A 21,196-nucleotide genomic window follows, 5' to 3' on the forward strand; every position below is an offset into this window, starting at 1 on the left:
TGAGCGGGCGGCCGGCGCCGCTCTCCCGCAAGCAGCGGCTCATGGCAGCCGTGGGCGAGCGGGCGGCGGCGGCGGCGGGCGGCGGCGGCGGCGGGGGCGGCGGGGGCGGCGCGCCGCTCTCCTGCTTCATCTGCGGCGGCGGCATCCGACGCGGCAAGGAGCTGAAGCTGCAGGTGAAGCAGCCGGCGGCGGCGGCGGGCGCGGGGGCCGCGGCGCAGCCCTTCTTCCCGTTCCTGCAGCAGCAGGAGCCGGCGCCCGGCGCGCGCGAGCTGTGCCCGGCCGACGGCTGCGTGCTGGTGTGCGCCGTGTGCCGCTGCTTCCTGGGCGAGCAGTGGGCCGCGTTCGAGCGCGCCCGCACGCCGGTGGACAAGCGCATGTACTGGCTCAAGCGGCCGCACCAGTGCGACGCGGGCGCGGGCGGGCGCCGCGGGGCTGCCGGGGCCCCCCGGGAGTGGAACGTCGCCTACGCGCTGGGCGGCGCGGCGGGCGACGAGACGCGGGACTCCGAGCTGTCGGAGCTGTCGGACACCGACCCCCTCTCCGAGACCGAGCCGGCCGTGCGCGACGCCGCCAGCCCCCGCCCGGGGCCCGGGCCTCGCGGGGGCCGCTGCCAGGAGTGGAGGCCGACGCCGGGACCCCCTCCGGGACAGGGCGACGTGGAGGAGGAGGAGGAGGGGGCCCCCTCGAAGCAGCGCGGGGACGGCGAGCCCAAGACCGGCGGGAGGCGCAGGCGGAAGGCCGCCGGGAGGCACTGGGCGCCCGAGGCCCGGGCCAGCGTCCTGAGGGGCATTCAGGATCCTTGGCAAGGCCCTCCAGTCCAGGTGGCCCCCACGGACGGCATGAAGGGAGTCCCTTCGGGCAGGGCCGCTAAGACCCCCGAGAGCAGGCCGCGGGGGGAGACCCGCGGGAGCTATTGCATGTCCGAGGACAGTGACATCAACATCACCAGCGAGGAAGAGGACCGCAAGGAGCAGCCTCCGCCTGGCCTGCCAGAGAAGGAGAGCGCAGGCCGTGTCCCCTGGGCTTCCCTGGAGAGCAGGGCTGCGCCACCAGAGGGCCTTTGCTGCTACATTTGTGGGTCGGCACTGGCGCCGGCCTCGCAGCACCAGATCCACGTGCAGAAGCAGGAAAAGCTGGCCCAGGCGCCCTTCTTCCCTTTCTTGTGGCTGCACAGCCCCCCTCCAGGGGCACAGCCCATCAGCGAGGGGGGCAGCACCCTGGTGTGCCCCTGCTGCTTCTCCTCGCTCATGCAGCAGTGGCAGAGCTTTGAGCTGGCCAGCGTGCCTGTCCTGCAGCGGCTCTACGTGGTGCCCCTGAACAGCCATGCCCCCGGCATGGCCTCCAAGGGCAGGAGGCTCCCCAGGGAAGATGGCCCGCCAGCTGGGACCCTGCCGGAGGCCTGCTACCTCTGCGGGGAAGACTGTACCCAGGATGCACGGGCAGTGGCCTCCCGGCTCCTCAATGGCAGTGCCAGGGGCTCCATGCATTTCCCCTTCCTCAGCCTCCTGCCCTGTCCGCCCAATGCCCGGGGCCCCAACAAGCGCTGCGAGGTCCGAAGCTGCCCCAAGTGCTTTAGTGTCCTGGAGGACGTCTGGGCCCTGTATCGGGCCTGCCAGAACGAGGAGCTTATCACTTCTGTGCAGGGTTTCCTGGGCAGGTACCACCAGGCTTTCTCAGCCTCAGACCCTGCTGTCTCCGAACCACCTGCCCCGGCCCGCGGCAGCCCCGCGTCCGTCTGCTACACCTGCGGGGCCGAGCTGGGCCCTGGGAGGGAGTTCCAGCTCAACGTGAACCCCTCCGGCCGCCTGGGCGAGAAGGAGCCGTTCTTTCCGTGCCTCGCTGTTTACCCGCCTGCCCCGCGCGCCCGGCCTGCTGACTCCACAGGCCTGGTGGCCACCTGCGTCCTCTGCTACCACGACCTCCTGGGCCAGTGGCTGCAGCACGAGGCCCGCAGCGCCCACCACACCGTCAGCCCCTGGTCACGGCAGTACCAAGTGGACACGTTCGTGTGCTTCTTTTGCCAGCAGGAGAAAAAGCGGTGTCTCGGGCTCAAGGCTGTGCGGGTGGCCCGGCTGCCCTTGTTTCTCTACACCCTCCGAGCCAGCCACAGCTTGCTGGTGGACGACGGGCGGCAGTTGATCATTGGCGCCTGCGTGGAGTGCGGGACCCTGGTGTGTGCAGGCCCGGGGCTCACCCGCCAGGGGCCTGCAGGTTGGAGCTCCCCAGTGACAGCAGTGATGAAGGTAAGCGGTGGTTTTCTTTTTCAGCCTCTGGGGTTCCAGCAGGGAAGAAAGACCTGTTATTTTCTGTTCCTCTGCAGGGGAGGAGGTCATGTTGACTCTGTGTGATATGTTTCAGCAGGAGGTGCCCTCCCAGGGGTCCCCCGGGCTGGCGCGTGGGGACTGTGTGGGCCTGGCTGAGCCAGAGACACATGGAGTTGGTGGGGGGACCAGGGCAGGAGTGGTCTTGTGGAAGAATAGGTCAGTGCTGCAAACAGCAGGCTCAGGCCTGAACTTGAGTGTGTTTGCAGTGGAGTCCATCAAACAGAGGAAGTTCGGGGCACGTCTGTCATCCGCCTGATAACATTGGTAATTAGTCCGGCCGTGCAGGTCACCCGGAGGTCCCTGCGCTTACCCACCGGGCTGGAAAGGCAGCAGAGGTGGCGGCTCCTCTCCACTCTAGAGCGCCTGCCCCTCTTAGCTCCTGCAGCTTTTCCCCCAAGTTCACACTTGTTCTTTGAGACTCTCAGGTTGCTTCACAGCAGATGGAAACAGATTTTCAGACGTGGGGGTTTGGGACCTGGGGGACAGTGGCCTAAACAGACGTGCCCCCCCCCCCCGGTGGAAAGAGAGTCTTTCTTCTCTGCAAGCGAGCTGTGCAGGAGGAGGAGGGAGGGGTCGTGGGGGGCTTCGTTCACCCCGTTTATAAGGTGCCTGCCTTCATGCTGCCTGCCTGGGAGGAGCCAGATTGGGGCTCAGTTCACTGTGGATCTGGCTTTCCAAAGGCCAAAGCAGGGCCTGCCCCCAGCGGGTCGGGGGGAGTAGGTGATGGTGTGTTGTGATCACCGTGATGGCCGTGGGGGGCCCTGAATGGGCATCTCTGCTAGAGATGGTGGAACTGGTTTGTTTTCATGAGATGCCTGTAGTGGGAGCCACTGGCGAGGGGCCAGCCAAGGGCCCTGTGCACAGGGAAGGGTGTCTCTGACTTGTTCAGGAATGATCGTTTCATGCATTCGAGAGGCTTCTGGTCTTGCCTGCCCCTTGTCTGTGTGTGTGCCCACGTGCGGAGATTCCTGGGTCATGGGTTCGTTCACGGTGGTTGCGTCTATAAAGTGGATGCATTCTCCTGCTTCTCTCCAGTGCTTGCCCAGGGCCTTTGTGCTCTGCCCAGGCTTCCTTCTCTGCCAGTGTTCCTTTTGGACCGCAGAAATGTACCTAGGGGCTTTGGTGGGCTCGTCACTCCAAATGGATGCGCTGATTGCTCCCCACTGCAGATGCTGAACTTGTCATTGGCAGCCTGTGGCCGTCTGTCCTGTGGGTCTCTTCCTGGGTATCTGAAGTGTGCACTTTCCGGCAGGGCCAGAACTGGGAGGTGAACCTGGCTTTGCAGCAGGATAGACCCGGCTTCCAGGCCTGCCCTCTCTCTTGGTCGCTGAGCGCCTGAGTGATCCTGTCTTCCCCTCCCTGGGCTGGTCTCCTTGGCTGGGGAGTCGGGGTCGGGATGGCCTGCCCCTGGAGGGCCAAGTATGTGAACAGACTGGACATCTAGCTGCCTCCAGAAAGCCAAGTCTCTGGCACACGGTGGGACCCTCCCGTCCACCCCATGTGTTGGGCAGGGTGTTCTGGGATACGGGTCAGTCCTCTGTACAGCTCTGGGTGTGCAGAATGGCTGGGTTCTCTGGCCTGGTGATGGGGGCGTCCGGGGTCGTCAGAGCACTTCCTCTGAGGTTTACCAGAGTGCTTTTCTGCTGAACATCCCCTCTGGGGTGAGTTTTCCTGTGTTGATTCGCTCAGTCATCAGGACTTGATGAGCTGCCAGGTGTGGGCTTCACGGGTAGGAGGAGCTGGAGGGAAGCGTCCAGCTGGGAAGGTGGCGGTGGACGGTAGCCCCGTGGGGGTGAAAATGCAAGCTGGTGTCTGCCCAGAAGAGGTCAGCATGCCGTTCGGGAAGGCTGACTGGCGTCCTCACTTGTGCACCGTTTCTAAAGCAAGTTACTTCCTTTGCTCCTATGAGGTCCTGTCATTCCCATCTTACGAACGAGTCTACTGAGACTCCGAGGAGTCTGATGGCATGGGTGACGGTCACACACCCAGCAGAGGTGGCTGGGGTGGGCTTTCCACCCAGGCCTTCCACCCCCGAGCCCCATTCCATCCACCCCCTGAGAAGTGTAGCCTTGGGAGGTAAGTGGAGTGTGGCAGGGTGGGTAGAGTCCAGCAGAAGAGGCGCGGAGGCCGGGGGAGGCAGGAGAGCTCATGGGGATGAGGGGGAATGAGGTTGCAGTGACCTCGAGGCCTTGGAGTTAAAGGCACAGGGGAGAGAGAAAAAGTCCTTGAAAGAAGGGTTGGAACGCACCGGGAAGAGACCCACCCAGGGCTGGGCGGTGGCAGAGATCCAGGTGGGTGGTGAGGCCATCGGCCTGGGGTGGGGGTGGGGGGCAGGGAAGGCAGCAGCGCGGCTCCCAGCGCCGGCAGCCAGAGGAGGGAGAAGCGTCCACTCCTGCCTGGAGGAGAGCTGACGGACGATCGGTAGAAAGCCGGAAATGCAGCCTCCTGCCCTTCCTTCCTCCGCCCATTCATTTAACAAATGTTTATGGAGCGCCTGCTCTGAGCCAGGCACTGTTCCAGACGCTGGGGATCTGGTGGCAAGTGCTGTGCCTTCAGTGTCAGTGGGAGGGGCACAGCGGCAGCAGAGAACACGACTTCCCGCAGATCGGGCCGGGGGGGGGGGGCTGCCCCGCTCGCCCGCACCAGGGTGGGCACAAGGGGTGAGTGCTGGTGGGGGGACTCCCAGTCCCAGTGGGACTCCCAGCTCCGGGGTCCTGCCTGTCTCTTGTGTGTGGTTTGAGGATTTAGGGGGTGGGGGATGGGGAGTGGCTTAGGGGCCTTGGCAGGTGGCCACCGGGAAACCACCGAGCCAGAACGGCATGTTCCGGAACCTCCTCTCTGCCACCTCCTGGGATGCCTCAGTTGTTCCTGGTACACGTTCATTCATTAGTGAATCAGCCTCAAACAGTATGAAAGAACACGGGGAAAGAAGGAGAGAAAGGTGTCACTGACACCCTCCATTGGGATCGTGTTTGCAGCTTTTCTCTGGAGCCGGACTCCATGCTTCCTGGGGCGGGGCGGGGGGGGGTGTGTGTGCCCTGTCCCGTAGCCCCCACATCTCCGAGCTGGCACCTGGCACAGGGCTGTGTTGGTGCTGGGCAGGGCAGGCTGCAGCCCACACTCTCGGGGGCCTGGCACCCCTTCCCTGAGGAGGAATGCGAGGGCACGGCCTTCTGCTGGAGCTGGCCGGGTGACCTTGGCTCAGACTTGTCCTTCTCGCCGCACCTGAGAGGTAGAGGTGATCTTTCCTCGGGATGGTTTGCAGCGGGAGCGGCTGGTGCAGTCGGAATGCGGGGCACGTTCATTCCTCTCTCTCTCCCTGAGGGGCAGGTAACTTGGGGTCGCCTCTCTGGTCGGCTCCCACCTGCTGTGCTGTTGCAGCCTCTGCCCCCCACCTTTCTGCTGGGGGAGGGGGCTGGGTTTCCCTCCCTTCAGAGCATGGGGGCACAGTGAGCCAGGCTGCCGGAGACAGCGTCTGGGGACATAGTGATGATGATGGCGTCACAGAGTCCGTGCCCCGTGCCTCCCTGGTATCGCTCTTCCTGGATCCTCCCAGCGGCCCTGGGCAGGGAGGTGACCCCGTCTCCATTCCTTAGCAGAAAAGCAAGTCCAGAGAGGGCAAGCCATTTGCCCAAGTTCACATAGCTAGTAACAGCAGGACTGGCACTGGACCCAGGAATCCGGCTCTGGCGTCTGGTCTCCAACCTCTTCTCTCTCTTGCCTTTCTGTCCCCTCTGTGACTCCCACTGTAAAGGGGGCAGTGCCTTGGGGAGGGGGTGGGGAATGGTCCTAATTTCCCCCATGTGCTTCTGCGACCCCCTCCCCTGCCTCCGGAGCAGCTGAGAGGCTGGAGTTAGCTTGAAAAGCTCCCCCGCACCCCCCCCCCCTGCCCCAGGGCCGCTGCCCTGCTGCTAACTGGTGCTCTTTGTCTCTGCTCCCCGCAGCATTGCGTTCAGATTTCAGCCTGCACCTCCTGCTGCGGGTCGCCCCCGATGGGTCTGCGGCATGATCGATGGGCTTTCCTTGCGTGCGGGTTGGGCTGGCCGCCCGGTCCTCTTGCAGTGATCTGTCCGGGGAGCGCTCCGGGTAATGGAGCGTGCAGCTGTTTCCCTAGCCGCACCCGGCCCCTCGCTGCGGGGACACCCGGCCCAGCCCCTGGAGCGTGGCCTTGGAGCCCAGAACAGGTGTTGCTGCTGAGGCCCCTTTCTTTTCTCCACGCTGACATCTGAGGCCTGCCGAGAGCGTCTGTCATCACTCGCCTGTCAGGGCCGGCCCGCACATCTGTTTCCCGTGTTCCCCTGCTCTCTGCGCCCACACGGCTCCCTGCTCTTCCGGGCGGGCCTGGCAGCCCTCCTCCCCAGGGCCAGGCTCAGGGGACATCTAAGCGAGGTGAATGGAGGGGGGACACTTCCAGAAGGTGCTGGAGGGGGCCGCCTGGCTGGGCCGACACCAACATCCTCTCCCAGCCACCGGTGGGAAGTGACTGGGCCTTGGGACTTTCTCAAGCTCCCACCACCTCCTCCTCCAAGGGGAGGGCTGGGCTTTTCTTGGCCAATTGGGAGCCATCTGCTCAGAGGAGTAAGCTCTCCAGACGGGCCTTGTCCTAAACCTGCAGGCGATTGGGGACACCTGGGAGAGAGGAAGTGGAGGCAGCAGGTTTCCAGAACTCAAGCCTTCCCTGGAAGCAGGGAGGGGCAGGGCCTCAGGGAGGCCAAGGCCAGAACACTCCAGGTCTACCCGCCCTGTCCCCGCTTAGGTCTCTGGGGATCTTACCCTTGGAAGGTTAACTCCCTGGGACTGTCTTTGGAGGGTTTGTAAGCCGTGGGCAGGCGTGCCAGTGTCGCTGGCACGTTTTCTGGGCCCGGGAAGCGCCTGCATCTGGAGTTCGGGTTCATCATTTCTGCCTCCATAGCCTGGTTGGGATGGTGGAAAGGGGTGACACTTGGGCCCTCCAGGAAGAGCACCTGGGAACTCGGCTTCCGGTGGGCACGTGGCCCCAGGTGGGACATCTCATGGGCTGTCGTGGAAGGAGCTTTTGCTCGCCACATGACCTTCGCACAGTTTCCCCGTCTGCCCAAGTGAAAAGTCTGGTCTTCGGGGGTCACAGGCGGCTTGCATCCCACCGGTGAGGTCTGGTGGGTGGCTGGAACCGATGAGAAGGATGCAGAGCGTGTCCAGACTTGGTGCTAAAACCTCCAGCCACGGGCTGGCGGTCTCTTCTGTGGGGTTGGGAAGGCGAGAGCGCCTTCCGGGGGTCTAGGTTTTCTTGATTTTCTTTTCTTTTCTTCTGGCTGCATTGAGATAACGGTGGACACATAACACTGTGGGAGTTTAAGACACAACATGTCGGTTTGATACATAAGTACGTCTGTTACCGTCTTACTGTGTCGCTCCTTTTCTTTTGTGGGGAGAACATTTAAGATCGCCTCCCTTAGCCCCAGTGAAGCGTGGATGCGGTGTCCGGAGTGGCCGCGGCCAGCTGTGGGGTCATCCCCACACCCGTGAATCCTGTCCCTGGATGTTCGCAGATTTGTTCAGTATCTCCCCCTTTCATAGGGTCTAGGTTTTAAATTCAGGATGAAATGCAGGGGGCCCCCCGAATACCATGATATTCCGCCCCATGTTAGGGTCAGAAAAATCTTCATGGGTCACCGTTCTGGGGGCAGCACTACACCTGGAGCACCAAGACCATAAGCTAATGCCGCCTTATGCCAGTTATTTTTTCAGTAATATGAGCTAATTAGATGTAGAGGTTTTGAAAGAAATTCTGGCAGTCCCGTGACGGGGGCACAGCTGTAGTTCTGCCTCTCCTCCCTGCTCATGGCTTCTGCCCTTGTCCAGAGCTGCCCTGGGGAAACACACCTGGAGAGCCACACATTCTACCCATGAGCTCAGCACATGTTTGCGTGCCAGTGGTGTGGCACTGAGAGGCCCCGCCCTTGGGTGCTCATGTAGGAGGGGGTGGTGAAAAGCTCCAGGCATGATTGTGCAGTGTGTTGGGTTCTGCGCTGGGGTCTGCAGGGAGCTCACAGAGGTTGGGAAACTGGTACGTTCAGGGAAGGCTTCCTGGAGGAGGTCACATCTAAGCTATGTCCTGAAGGCTGAGAAGGGCTCTCAGCCAGGTCCACATAGGAGTCCTGTGCTCCTGGTGGGGAGAGTATGTGCAAAGGCCTGGATGTGGGGAGTGGGGTTTGCTGGAGACCCTTAAATAGGTTTTTGAAGTGGGAGGAGGCTGATGTTGTAGGAGTGGTCGGCAGTGACGGGATGTGAGTTTGAATCAATGTGGATGTCATAATGCCAGTGACCAGACTTTTAAACCAGAATCTCTGAGGGGTGGCCCTGGTGGCCCTGGTATTTGAAAGCTTCTAGAAGACTCTTGCACTGGGGTAAGAGCTGCCGATAGAAGCCATTGTAAGCATAGCCCGGGAGTTCGGGACTTTTATCTTGGAAGCTGTGATGGTCACGAAAAGGATTCCATTCCTTCGCTCTGTCTATCTTTACTCAGCACTTGCTTTGTCCTAGGCACCGTTCTGGGCCTCGGGGTCCCACCCTTGAGTAAACCCGATGGTGTGCAGGGAGGGGCTGAAACAGGGGTCGGAGTGGCCAGGGGGAGGCGGGCGGCTGGGGGCGGTCCCCTGAGCCAGGAGGACGGTCTGGGCAGGGGCCTGAGGTGCAGCCCTTGGGATGAGGAAGCTGAGGTGTCGGGGCAGGGAGGGGCCCGTCAGGCAGGCCTCCTGCCCCGATCTTGACAAGACACTGTGTTTGTTTACCGTGGTTTTCAGTGCAGATGTCATTCACACACCATGGAATCCATCGTTCTCGAGTACCGATTCTGTGAGGTTTGGTGCGTTGACCGAGTTGTGCCGCCCTGAGCCCTGTCTGCTCCAGAGCGTCTCTGTCCCCACCGAAGGAAGCCTCATGCCTGGCGTGGTCACTGCCCGTCCCTCCCCACCAGCAACCACGAATTTCCTTTCTGTTTCTGTGCATTTCTCCCGAGTGGATACCCGGGAGCGGAATTGCGGGGTCATCCGGAAATTCTGTTTAACCCTTTGGGTTCTGTTTTCCCCTGGGGGTTTTAAGGACATGGCAGGGCTTAGGTGGTTTCGTCTGCTCACTGACCAAAGCCGCACCTCCCAGCCTGGGTCTCCAGATGTCGAATTGGTGTTGGAAGATGAGGGTCGGTCTTCTCTCTAGGAGAAAGGGGTGTCTTGTAAGGATCGGGAAGGGGGTGCCCTTGCTTCTGGGGCCTTAGACTCACTATGCCTCCAGCCCGGGAAAACAGAAGCCCCGATTCTGGTGCCTACACTCACAGTGGGCTCAGGCAAGACTCTCCCCTGTCTGGGTCTCAGTTTTCTGTTGTAAGATGGGAGCGGACTGTGGATGAGTGGCCAGGCCCCTTGCCTTCTACACACCTGCCAAGCTGTAGCCATCTCCTCTTTCTGGCCCGTCCCGCGTGGGCTGGAGCAGGATTAAGGAGCTGCACGGAGGAGGCCCCGATGGCGAGGTCTGGCTTGGCTGAGTCCAGGGGCTCTCAGGTTCCTTGCCCAGCACTGGCCGCCCCAGCCCTGGGTTGCCGCTCTCTGCCACCAGCCGGGTTGGTGTGGAACCCGGCCTGGAAACCTTTGTAGGGCTGGGTTTCCTTCAGGGGATGCTGGCAGCCTCAGATGGAAGGCGCAACGGTCCCCATCAGAACTGAGCTCAGGTCAACCAGGGCAGGCTTGCTGGGACCCTGGGTGGGAGCAGGAGCATCTGGGGGCACCTGTTCCCCCCTGGAGGTCTGTTTGGTGAGAGTCAAGAGAGGAGAGTTTAGCTGCTGTGCTGCACCCTGCCAGGGTGCCGGGCGGGGGGGAGCATGAGATGCCCGGGTGCCGCCCCGTGGGGTGGGGGAACTGTGGGTGGACGTGGTGCGTATGGTTCGGTACTGGGAGGGCTGAGGCTCAGCCAGGACCTGGCCTGGAGGGGAATGGGAGTCCGGGAAGGCTGTCGGGGGGCGGGGGCGGTCACTGATGGAGGTCCTACAAATGGGTAGGGTTTAAGTAAACATTGACTACAGAGAAATCTTCATCCTTGGGGATTTATATGGCGGTAATGCCATTTTCAAAATGTCCACATTTTCTCCTCCTCATGTGTTATATGGATGACCGTGAAGGGTAGGGTGAATGGCCCTGTGGGGAGGTGGCAGGAGCCCCATTCTTCAGATGAAGAGGCCTCGGCTTGTAAACCTGGGAGTTGGGATCAAATTACTAACGGCAAATGGTGGGACTGGGCCGACACGTGAGAACAGGGTGGTCTGGCTCTACGGGGCCTGTCCCTGTCCCCTGGCCCGGGGTGAAGCAGCCCTTCCTGGAGATGGTGCAGGGCTGCCAGGGACCTGGCCTTTATCCAGCCCCGTCCTGCTTTAGCCACACAGGAGGCTGCCGTGGGTGTCCCAGACCAGCTTCCTTCAAGGGCCTTGGAGGACCGGGGAGCGATCAGACGCACGGCAGCGGCGTGTTATAGGCCGTCCTCGCCCTGTAAACCTCGGCTCTGGCTTCCCGACGAGGGCTCGCAGATGGGGATTAAGAGGCTTGTGTGGCTGCTGATGGGCTGGCCACAGGCAGGTGGGAGGCAGGCGTGGACCTAGCAGGACAGGGGCCCTGGGGACTGCAGCCCAGGGGCCACTGAGACCAGGGAGGCCGGGAGGCGCCTTCAGGCAGCAGAGGCTCTGAGGGCCTGAGAGCCGGGGCTGCCCCTGGCTGCAGCCCCGGCTCCTTTAATCTGACTCCTTTGAGTGGCTGCGGTTCTCCGGGATTGCAGTCCTCCTTCCAGAGGGCCTGTCTCACAGTCCTGTGCTGTTCTTTCTTTTGTGTGATTGTGCGACATCCAGGGGCCGCTGCACGAGGGAGGCCTGCAGGGTTCAGAGCCCAGCCTTCTCCTTTCATAGAGCTGCTTGCCCCAGGGGCCTAGGGGCTGCCATCCCAGCCGAACGCAGCTCGGCCCTGGGGCCCCCCGGGGGGATGGGGTGAAGGGGGCTGGGTGTCCCCGGGCCATCGGCCCTGCAGATGCTCAGTCTGTTCCTCGGGCCGAGAAGGGCATGCATTTCCCCTCTTGTGCACGAGCTGAGGGTTTGCCCGCGGACCTGCCCATCCCCAGCCAGGTACAAAAGCTGGCCACTGTCCCCTCGGTCCTCGGTCCGGCCGTAGAAAAAACAGGCCCTGGGACGGGGGTGGCGGGGTGTCAGACTGTCCCCCAGCAGCCTCTTTCCCCACCTTCTTGCGCTCTGTGTGTGAGCAGGAGGCTTGGTTGGTAGCAGGACCCTCCTTCCCTTCTTGAGGCAGCAAGAGCTTTTCTTGTCTTTTCAAAACCGGGTAGGGCGGTCGCGAGCCTGGTGTCGTGCGCTCCCGCGCTGCATGATTGCTGACCGCCTCCGTTAACAGGCGACCCGGACCCTGGCTTGCCTGTTAACTTGTCACTTGTCAGATGACTGGACAAGCCCGACCTCTCTCCGGGGGTTTTAAAGACTGGCTTTAGGGTGGGCCCCCAGGAAGGCAGGTGGAGGAGATGGGTGTGGCTGGAGGCCGGCTGAACCGAACCGGAAGGCAGCGGGTCCCCAAGGATGGCATGAGCGCCGGGGCGGTCAGGGGGGCGCCCTTCTTCCTCTGACATCCCCCAGCCCGCACCGGTGTTCGTGCTCCTGGCCGTGTGCGTGCTCGCCCCACCACGCTCTCTCGGGGGAGGGGGTTAGTAGCTACTATGGTTTGGATTTGTGCCTCCTCCCTCTTAACTTGGTCAGCTTTTATTACTTCGTGAATTTGGGGGGCTTCTGCATGTTTATGAAGGTCTTGCTGGCAGACTGGCCCTGTCGTCGCAGGGAGGTGCGCCCCTCTGTCTGTGGCGAACTCCGGAAGTCTGTCCTACCTGGGGTACCCCCCATCTGAAGATCAAGGCTCCTGAGGCTCACCGGCTGGAAGTGAGTTCCCCAGAGCCACACGCCTGGTGGGGTGGGGCTGGGCCAAGGGCAGGGGCAGGGGCAGGGGCTGCTCTTTCTGCCCCAGCAGCTGCTTTGGGGCACTGCGTCTGAGAGGAGCCCCTTCCCGGTAACTTTCTGGGTGCCTGCATTTTGATGTCATCCTTGTCGGAGGGCCAGAGCCGCGTCCCCGCCCGCCCTCCGCAGAGGACCCCCCAGGAGCCCGGCATCTGGCCTGCAGCCTACGGGAGCTCAGCTGAGCATGCTTGGAACACACTCTGGAAACTTCTCGCCAGACTCTGCTCCGGAGTTCCTAACCCTCCCCACCCCGTTTGGTGAGATTGTTCCGAGTGTGCTGGGCAGACTTTCTGAGTCCTCCCATGGAGAAAGCGTTTCTCTGGGTGGCAGGAGAAATGTTCCCTGCTCCCTGGCTTTCTTGGTCTATGGGGGCCTTTTGGAACTTGGGCCCAATCCACCTCCTGGTGGCTTGACCCCAGCCAGGCCCTTGGGGACTCTGCGCTGGGGGCCTGCCAGCTCCCCGGTTCCGGGGAAGAGCTGCCTTTGCCTTTGCGGGGCATTCTGGGAAACTCTGGGGCCCTGCAGGGAGCCTGGGGGGGGGCGTTGCCTAGGAGATGTGTGTATGGGGCATTGACACGGAAGGGGGCGCCTTTGCTGCGGGTGTATATGGGGGGCATCAGCCAGGGTGGTGGTGGTGGGGGTTCTACCCAGCAGGGTTTCCCGGAGCCCCTACTGTGTGCCAGACGCTGCAGAGCCAGGGAAGCAGAGCGCGCGGCGGGCAGGACCACAAGCAGCAAGCTTCCCGAGTGGAGCCGAGTCCGGGCCTTGGGTTCCGTGAGACGCAGAGACACGTGTGTGATGGTAATGGCAGTCAGTAGCAGCAGTGACAGTGGCCACACATTCAATGCTGGCAAGACGTTATCTTCCCGACCCTGTGAGTGAGGGAAGTCGGCACTTGTCTCTCCTGCTGGGTCCCTTGGTGACCTTGCAGGGACTCTACAAGGTTGGTCCCCTTGCATGGGGCTGGACCCTAGTTGGGTCCAGTGCAGCGACCCAGCCACACCCAGGGCCGGGAGGGAACCGTGCCCCTTGAGATAGATGGCTGTCACCTCTGTCCCCTCTGGGTCTGGGGCTGGGATGCAGGGAGCAGTCTCGCTGACACGCTGGCTCTGGGCCCCAGGGGGCATGACGGAATCGCGCGTGATTCTGGCTGCAGTGGCCCCAGGGCCGGAATCCGGCGGAACACGGTGTCAGCAGAAGCTGCCAGCCATGCAGCTCCGAGGCCCTGGCTGCGGGGAGGGCTGGGAGCAGGTCCAGGCTCCGCACCCCCGCCTTCCAGGGAGGGTCTGGGCACCCGCCCACCGGGCTGAGAGCCCTGCAGGCCTAGGGGCCTTTCTGCTCTGGAGAGAGAGACAAGGACATCGGACACCTGCCTCCCAGATTTCTCCCCTTCAGAAGGGCTGCTCCGCTCTGCCCCGTGTGCCCCTCCCAGCCACCCATCCGAAAGCTGTAGTAAGCACTGTGCCACTCCTCTGAGACCGATGGGGAGACCAAGGCTGCAGCCGCTCTCTGTGAGCAGGTGGTGGGGTTCGGCTACCGGCGATCTGGAGTCACATCTTGTAGGCACCTCGCTCCCTGTGTGGTCCTTAGCACGTCACTCTGCCTCTCTGAGCCTCACGCCCCTCACCCATATACCAGGACAATCTCAGGACCTCCCTCCTGGGGATGTCACCGGGCAGAGTCCCTCGTGGAGGGCCTAGTGAGCTGGCAAGACTCCGGAAGTGGTGACCAGTCAGTGGGAGCAGAGGAAGGATGGGAGGGAGGAATCTACGGCCCCACTCACAGCCTCCAGGTCCCCTGGAATGAACATGCTGTGCGCCCTCGCCTGGACCTGTGAGCCTCAACTGGGGCTATGCATAGCCCATAGCAGAAGCCCCTGGTTAATCTCCCATGAGCCTTGGCGCCACTGCAGAGAATCCAGACCCCGTTCAAAATGACCATCACCACCCACTGTGGCCTCCGTTGTCTAAGAGGAGGCAGTGTGGGGGATGGGAAACCCGGAAGCAGAGCCCAGAGCACCTGGGACCCCAGCTCCCATCATTCCTTCTCTGGGCTCCCCGCGTTCATCTGAGAGGTGAGTGGTAGATGGTCCTTCCCGGGACTCCGGGCCCTGAGAACACCCATGTTGGCCTTTGGTGGCATTAGCAGACACATGCCACCTGACTGCTTGTCTGTCTGTCTGGGGTGTTACGCGAGAATCACAGTAGCGGATGTGTCCCAGGGCTTGGCCCAGAGCACCGGCTCCGTAAATGTTGACTCGTAACTGTTTTTGTGATTTGTCATTCACTTACCTCCCCAGTCCTCTGTGTTACAGAGAGCTGAGCCGTGGACCTCAAACACACAGGGGTCTGGACCCTGTTAGTGGAACGGGGTGAACCAGGAGGGGCCCTGGGGGAGACAGGTCCCAGGAAGGGGGACATTATAGAGTCGAGTTAGGAGAATTTACAAAGACCCACTATTCTCGGTACTATATCCCCATTCTCATGTGCACATTTCTTAACCCTCAAAACTCCATGCAAAGTCAGATGCATGGATGCATTTTTCTGGGGGAGAAGATCAGTAACTCTCACCGGGTTGTGTGTCCTCCCAAAAGTAAAAAGCCACTGTTACAGGTGCACTTACCTGTACACAGACTTGTAAACTGTGCACGTGAGCCGGCCCCTCATTATTCCTTGAGAACGCCACACTTGTTCCCATCATTCTGTCTTGACACCTGTTCTTTCTTCCACTTTTCTGCCTGTTTCCTGCTCTAGGAGGCCTTCTCTGCTAACTGCTGCCAGCCGAAGGTTCACTTCACTCCTGGCTGCTCTAGGCACTTCTCTATATGCAACTGTTTCACACTTGCTAGTAAATTATCACTCTCTTATATGTGGTCCCATGTGGTCTTTGGAGCGCCTCACATGGGTGTGCCCTGTCTCTCCCACTAGATAGAGAAAGTAGCTGAAATTGGAATTTGGAATCCTTTGACCCTCCCCTGGTTTTTCTTTTATGTATTGATTACTCGCCTGTCCATGGCTGTGGCATTCCTGAGGAGCACCACAGCTGGCGGAAGCACTGTTGGCAAGATCAGAGTCTCAGAGAAGATAAGAGCAGGGGGCTGGGGGGCAGCGAGAGAAACAACGAAGATGGCATTAAGTATAAGTTTTCAAAAACCACCATAAATAAAAGTTCTAGGAGACATCTCTGCCAACCCAAACCAGCTTTGTCCACGTCTAAAAACCAGCTCCAGTCAGTAACCTTTCCCTGAATTACGCTCTTCGATGGATAAGAGACTTGGCCACTGTCTTGATGTGCCGAGGGAGAATTCTCCTGTGAGGTTTCTTCTAGAGTCGGTTCTGGTTATTAATGTTTTTCAAAGACCTTATCATTTTCATCCTGATAGTCAAGTTAATGGGCATCACTTCTTTATAATACTCTCTTAGTGTTTTTCTAATGTCTGTGAGGTCTGTAGTGATGTCCCCTCTTTGGTGCTACTGGTCGTTGGTGCCTTCCCGTTTTCTTCTGAGTCCACCTAGCTAGGGGTTTATCAGTTTGACTGATCTCCTAAAAGGTTTTATATTTAAGAGACTGTGCCTTTTACAAGTTTTTTAGCCAGCCCATTTGCCCTTGCAATGTAATGTCTTTTGCGCCTGAACCCTCTCTTGCTTTTTTTTTTTTTTTTTTTTTTTTGGTAAGACAAGATGAAATGTTCATGAGACCACTAGGCTTTTTCCAGCTTATTAATGCTTACAGGAACATTTTCCATGCCCGATCTCCTCTCTCTGTGTTGTCAGTGGAAATGAGAGCGATTTCTGTCTATCGCCTGCCCTGTGACCTCTGTGGTAGTCAAGGTGGTGTGTCCTTGCACCCGGGGAGGCTTTATCCAGCCTTGCATAAGTAAGACAGATACTAGACTTAAACGTTTGTTAATGCCGTTGAGAAAACTGCATTATGTTAGAACCACAGACTGTAGAGAATTGACAGCTCTCTCTATTATATTGGTGGCTCTCTTATTTGGAACATAAGCACCTAGGAATGTCATGTTTCATTTCTTTTTTTTTTTTTTTTAATATTTTATTTATTTGACACAGAGAGAGAACACAAGCAGGAGGAGTGGCAGGCAGAGGGAGAGGGAGAAGCAGGCCTCTCCACAGAGCGGGGAACCCGACGTGGGGCTCGATCCCAGGGCCCCGAGATCATGACCCGAGCCAAAGGCCGTCGCTTAACTAACTGAGCCACCCGGGGGCCCCGTCATGTTTCATTTCTTATTACACAAAGTATTCACTGTTAAGAAGGTTTGTGTCCCTCCCAGGCTACGATGTATATTTTATCTGTCACACAGATAGAATTTGCGATGAAGTATACTTTATAACCATGATTGAAACTTCTGTTTCTTTTGTCTTTGCATTTAAGGCAAATCTCAAGAGTGTCCCTTCAGAATCCTAGAACTGGGAGGAAGCACAGAGATTCTTGAGCACAAAAGCCCTCACTTTGTCAAAGACTCTGAGGCCTGGGAGGGAAAGGGACTCACCCTTGAACTTGGGGCACTGTTCAGACACTGAGGCAGGATGCTGGTGTCCTGGGACCTCTCCGCTTCATCAGCCAAGGCTGTCCCTCTGGCTGCAGGTATCTTGATCTGTTTGCATTCACGATTTGAGGGGCCATGAGATCCCCAGACCCGGGTACAAAGAAGGCACTTACGGGGGTGAGGCCAGATGGCAGACAGCATCCTTCTATGAGCCTACCGCCCCTCCACCTCCAGTGCTACCCCTCCGAGCCATGGGAGGTTTTTTCCTGTAGGAGTTGGCATTCTGTTTATTTATTTATCTGTCTTTGGGGATGGGTGCAGAGGAGGAGAGAGGAAGAGAGAGAATCTTAAGCAGACTACGTGCCCAGTACAGAGCCTGACGTGGGACTCGATCTCACCACCCTGAGATCGTGACCTGAGCCGAAATCAAGAGTTGGGCACTTACCCGACTGAGCCACCCAGGTGCCCCCTTCTTTAAAAGAATTGTTTTAACTGCAGTTTTATTGGGATATAATTTGCTCTAAAATGTGCCCTTCTGAAGAGTACAATTCAGAGGTCGTATTATACTCAGAGAATGGGACAGCCATCACCACCGTCTAATCTTAGTAGAACATTCTGCATCACCCCTGAAAGACACCCCGTCCTCCCCTCCCGGCAAGTCCCTGACGACTCTGTCTCTCTGGATGGGCCTGTTCTAGACGCTTGTTGTAGATGGAACGTGCGACACGTAGGCTTCTCTAGCTTCGCCAACTGTTGTCCAGGTCCAGCCGCGGTATAGCGGGTGTGGGCGCCTCTGCCTCCGTTACGACTGAGTGGTGTTCTGGCGTGTGGATTTGCTGCGTTTGGGCCCTTCATCTGCCAGTGGGCATTTGAACTGTCTCTGCCCCTTTTTGGCTTTTGCCATGAATGCCGCTGTGAACACCCACGCCCAGGTTTTTGCATCGAAGTATTTCTTTTCTCTCAGGTGTTTACCTAGGACCGGCATGGCTGGGTCCGGTCCTAACCCTGTTCAGCCATCCAGGGACCCGACAGGCTGTTTCCAGCACAGAGTCTCCGCCTCCCACCAGCCGCGCGGGGGGATTCTTACGTGTGACTTGCTTTTCAACGGGGAGCAGGGTGGGTGGGCACGTTTCTATATCTGGACACATTCAGTAAATATTAAAGTTCTTTTCCACTCTTGAGCCCCTGTATCAAAATAGGATTTTAACACACACACACACACACACTGGTTTCTTTGTTGTTTTTTTGTTTTCAATTTGGAAGGGACGGATCCCGGCTCCAGCACTTACTGTGTGGTCTTGAGCAAGTATCTTTCCTTCTCGGTGCCTTAGTTTCTTCATCTGTAAAACACTTGTGATCGGATCAGCCTCCAAGATGGGTTGGGGGTGGTTCGTGCGTGTGAAGCATTTGGCATAGTCCCTGGCAGGAAGGGCTGTTAAGTTTACATTATGACTGTGTGACTGTTGGAGAGCTTGTGGACGTCCAGAGGAGGAACAAAGGAGACGTTTTTGCCCAGCGTCAGCTCAGAGACAGCTCCTGTCCCCACCGTCATAGTTTCCCCCCACGCATGGTCCGCGCCTTCTTTCTCCCAAGTCCAGGCGAAGCTCTCCGTACAGCTGTTCGTCTTGCTCTTGCTTCACGTCCCAGCATTAACATTTCCCAAAGTTGTTACAAGCACCGTTTTAATATCTTCCCAGGGTAAAGGACCTTGCCTCCCCCCGTGGCCCCCGCGCCACTGGGCGCCGAGGAGACCTTGCAGCAGAACAGAGCTGTGGGTCCTGCCCTAGAACTACAGACACGTGTTAGCCAGAGAAGGTCCCCTCGAGCTCTCGACGGGCTCCCGGCGTGGGTATGATAGGGTGGCCTGGAAGGCCTGAGCCCCCGAAGTTTCCAGAGTGTGTGTGGGTGTTGGGGGGAACATGCCTGGGGAGAGGGGGGAGGCGGCACCAAGGGTATCAGGGCGGCTTACCTGACGGTCCTTAGCCTTTGCTTGAAGTCTAACTTGTTCTGTGCTGGAAACTCTGAAGATAGAGCCAGAAAGGAAGTGAGAAAAGTCTCCCGCCGTTGCGAAAGCCGGAGCTTCCAGCCGTGGTCTCTGTGCACGGGCGTGTGCGTGCACACACTACTGTGGGTGCGGCCACACCATGTACCGTTTCCAGGTGGGGTGTTGTGCCTGTCTCCTAGTGGGACTAAGACTGGGGACGGTGGAGCAAGATGCTTGGGTTCAAATCTGGGCTGTACCCCTCCCTAGCTGTGTGTTCTTGAGCTCGTCACATCACCTCTCTGTGCTGTAATTTCCCGATCTGGAAAGTGGCCTAGTAACGGCGTTCATCGGGAAGCGTGGGCAGGTCAGAGCACCAGCCATTTGACCCAGACTCCTCCTGCACTCTCCATCCTTGGAGAAAAAGGAGTTTTATTGGCTACATAGCGACCCCTGGTCACCTGCTGCTCACACCAAGGTTGTTTCTGGATTTTCTCAGGTAGGGACAGCTCTGCACTAAGCCTTCTTGAACCTCATTTGCCTCTGGGAGGCCTCCACCCTGGGCCTGTCCCCCGCCCCGGCTCCCACGCTTTGCTTCCTACCGAGTGACCTCCTGGACTGCTCTGGCCTTGCCTCGTGAGGCTGCGGGGAGCCCGGGGGGCGGGGGGAGGCAGTGGATCTCCGAGCCTCCCTGCTCCCCGTGCAGTAAGTGGCCCAAGGGGTGTGAGACCAGGAGGGAGAAACTGTCTTTGGCAGTCTCTGAGCGGCTTGCCTGGACCGGCCGTCTGTCGCAAAGGACGGGGACAGGAGGCGGCAGGCAGGGGTGGGAGCAGCCCAGCTCACACCTGGGCTGGGGCTGGAAGCCACCTCCACCCTTCTGGGAAGGAGGTGGGACCTGAATAAATGCTTTCCCAAACGAGAGTGCTTCTGCCTGCCTGCTGCCTGCTCGCCACCCGGCTCCAGCTGCTGTGGGGCCACGGGAGCCCCCCAGGGATGGTGTCCCCAGCAAACCAGCCTCAAGGAGTGCATTTCTCCAGGCTCTCAAGGCTTTATCCAAAGAATGGGGAAAACTCTTGAGCACCCACGACATGCTCTGTGTTCTCTTCCGCCCACTCCATTCTTCAAGGTTTGTTTGCTGAACACCCACTGGGCAGGGAGGCAGCCCAGAGGGAGTGATAAACGCACCCCCTTGTTGAGTATCTGTGCTGGCCCCATGCTGTAGGTGTGAGTCTGTTTCCTTTTAAAAAAAAACCTCATTTTGAGGTCGTCATAGATTTACGTACAGCTGTGAGAAAGAGCAGACAGAGAGCTTGTACAGCCTTTGCCTCCTTAGCCCGGTGGTGACATCTTGCGTAACCATAGGACAGTGTCCCCAGCAGCATACTGACCTTGACACAATCCCCGGTGTTATACGTACTTGTATGTGTGTGCCTGTGTGTATCTGCGTGTGTGTGTGCCTGTGTGTGTCTCTGTGTAAGTATGTCTCTGAGTGTGTGTGTCTGGGTATCTTTGTGTGTCTCTGTGTGTGCTCTCTCTGTGAGTGTTTGTGTCTGTGTGGCCTGTTTCATTTTACAGGGAGGAAGTGAGGCTCAGGGTCAAGGCCTTGGCCAGGACCAGCCCGCCAGGGCGCAGCAGAGCTGGGCTTCATGTCCAGGCATTCTGACCCCACATCCCTGAATTACTCTGGGGAAAAAAAGTCACGTTTACTCTTCGATGCTGTTCTTAGACTTGTAATCCCTCTGGTCTCTGCGGCAGCTGTGAGCTGAAAACCCGGACCGGCTAGAACCGGAACATGTTGGTGCTGGGCTGTGGGCTTCTGTTTCACAGACCAGAACACTGAGGCTCAGAAGTGAACAGTTTGCCTAACGTCCCCCAACTAGCTGGTCTGGGGCTGGTCTGAGTCTCTCCCCTCATGGTCTACATGTGACAGGGACCACAATGAACTTCTTCTTCCAAGAGGTGAAAGGACAGAAGACACTTTTGATTACAAGTACCAGGCTCAGGATTATGAGGATTACGAGGAAGATAGCAGGGAGCATTTGGGAACATTTCTGGGTAGGAGGTGACCTCGGACACTTAGCATGCCCCAAATGTGTGCCAAGGAACACTAATGACTCAGGTTTTGAGGTGACTCTTCTTTCCTTGCTTACATATGTTTGGGAACTGTGGGTTAAAGAAATCAATACAGGGTTGGGTGCTGCAGGACTTATCAGTGCCTTTAAATATTTTTTTTTAAGATTTTATTTATTTGAGAGAGAGAGCACGTGAGCATGAGAGGAGAGAGATCAGTGGGAGAAGCAGACTCCCTGCCGAGCAGGGAGTCCGATGTGGGACTCGATCCCAGGACTCCAGGATCATGA

General features: G+C 58.9%; 1 protein-coding gene and 1 long non-coding RNA gene across 7 annotated transcripts in view; both read left to right on the top strand.

Moving 5' to 3' along the window:
- The first annotated feature begins 94 nt into the window (after nt 1-94).
- GSE1 (Gse1 coiled-coil protein) overlaps nt 95-21,196 on the top strand; it is a 385,451-nt gene continuing 364,349 nt past the window's right edge. For 4 of the 5 annotated variants that reach the window (XM_059383392.1, XM_059383395.1, XM_059383394.1 and 1 more), the window contains exon 1: nt 95-2,243. In XM_059383392.1, the coding sequence (XP_059239375.1) occupies nt 375-2,243 (1,869 nt within the window). In that variant the 5' untranslated portion in view covers nt 95-374. The remainder of the gene's footprint in view (nt 2,244-21,196) is intronic. The other variant, XM_059383396.1, reaches the window with a different exon arrangement.
- Nucleotides 13,003-17,964, top strand: LOC132005197 (uncharacterized). 2 transcript variants are annotated; one of them, XR_009400760.1, is made up of 4 exons: nt 13,003-13,149; nt 13,987-14,422; nt 16,741-16,953; nt 17,820-17,964. It is a non-coding gene; the product is annotated as an uncharacterized LOC132005197 (long non-coding RNA). The 2 variants fall into 2 exon arrangements; XR_009400761.1 differs by lacking the exons at nt 13,003-13,149; nt 13,987-14,422 and adding an exon at nt 16,429-16,622.

The sequence above is a fragment of the Mustela nigripes genome, chromosome 17 (assembly GCF_022355385.1).
Source record: "Mustela nigripes isolate SB6536 chromosome 17, MUSNIG.SB6536, whole genome shotgun sequence".
In the NCBI taxonomy this organism is placed as follows: Eukaryota; Metazoa; Chordata; class Mammalia; order Carnivora; family Mustelidae; genus Mustela; species Mustela nigripes.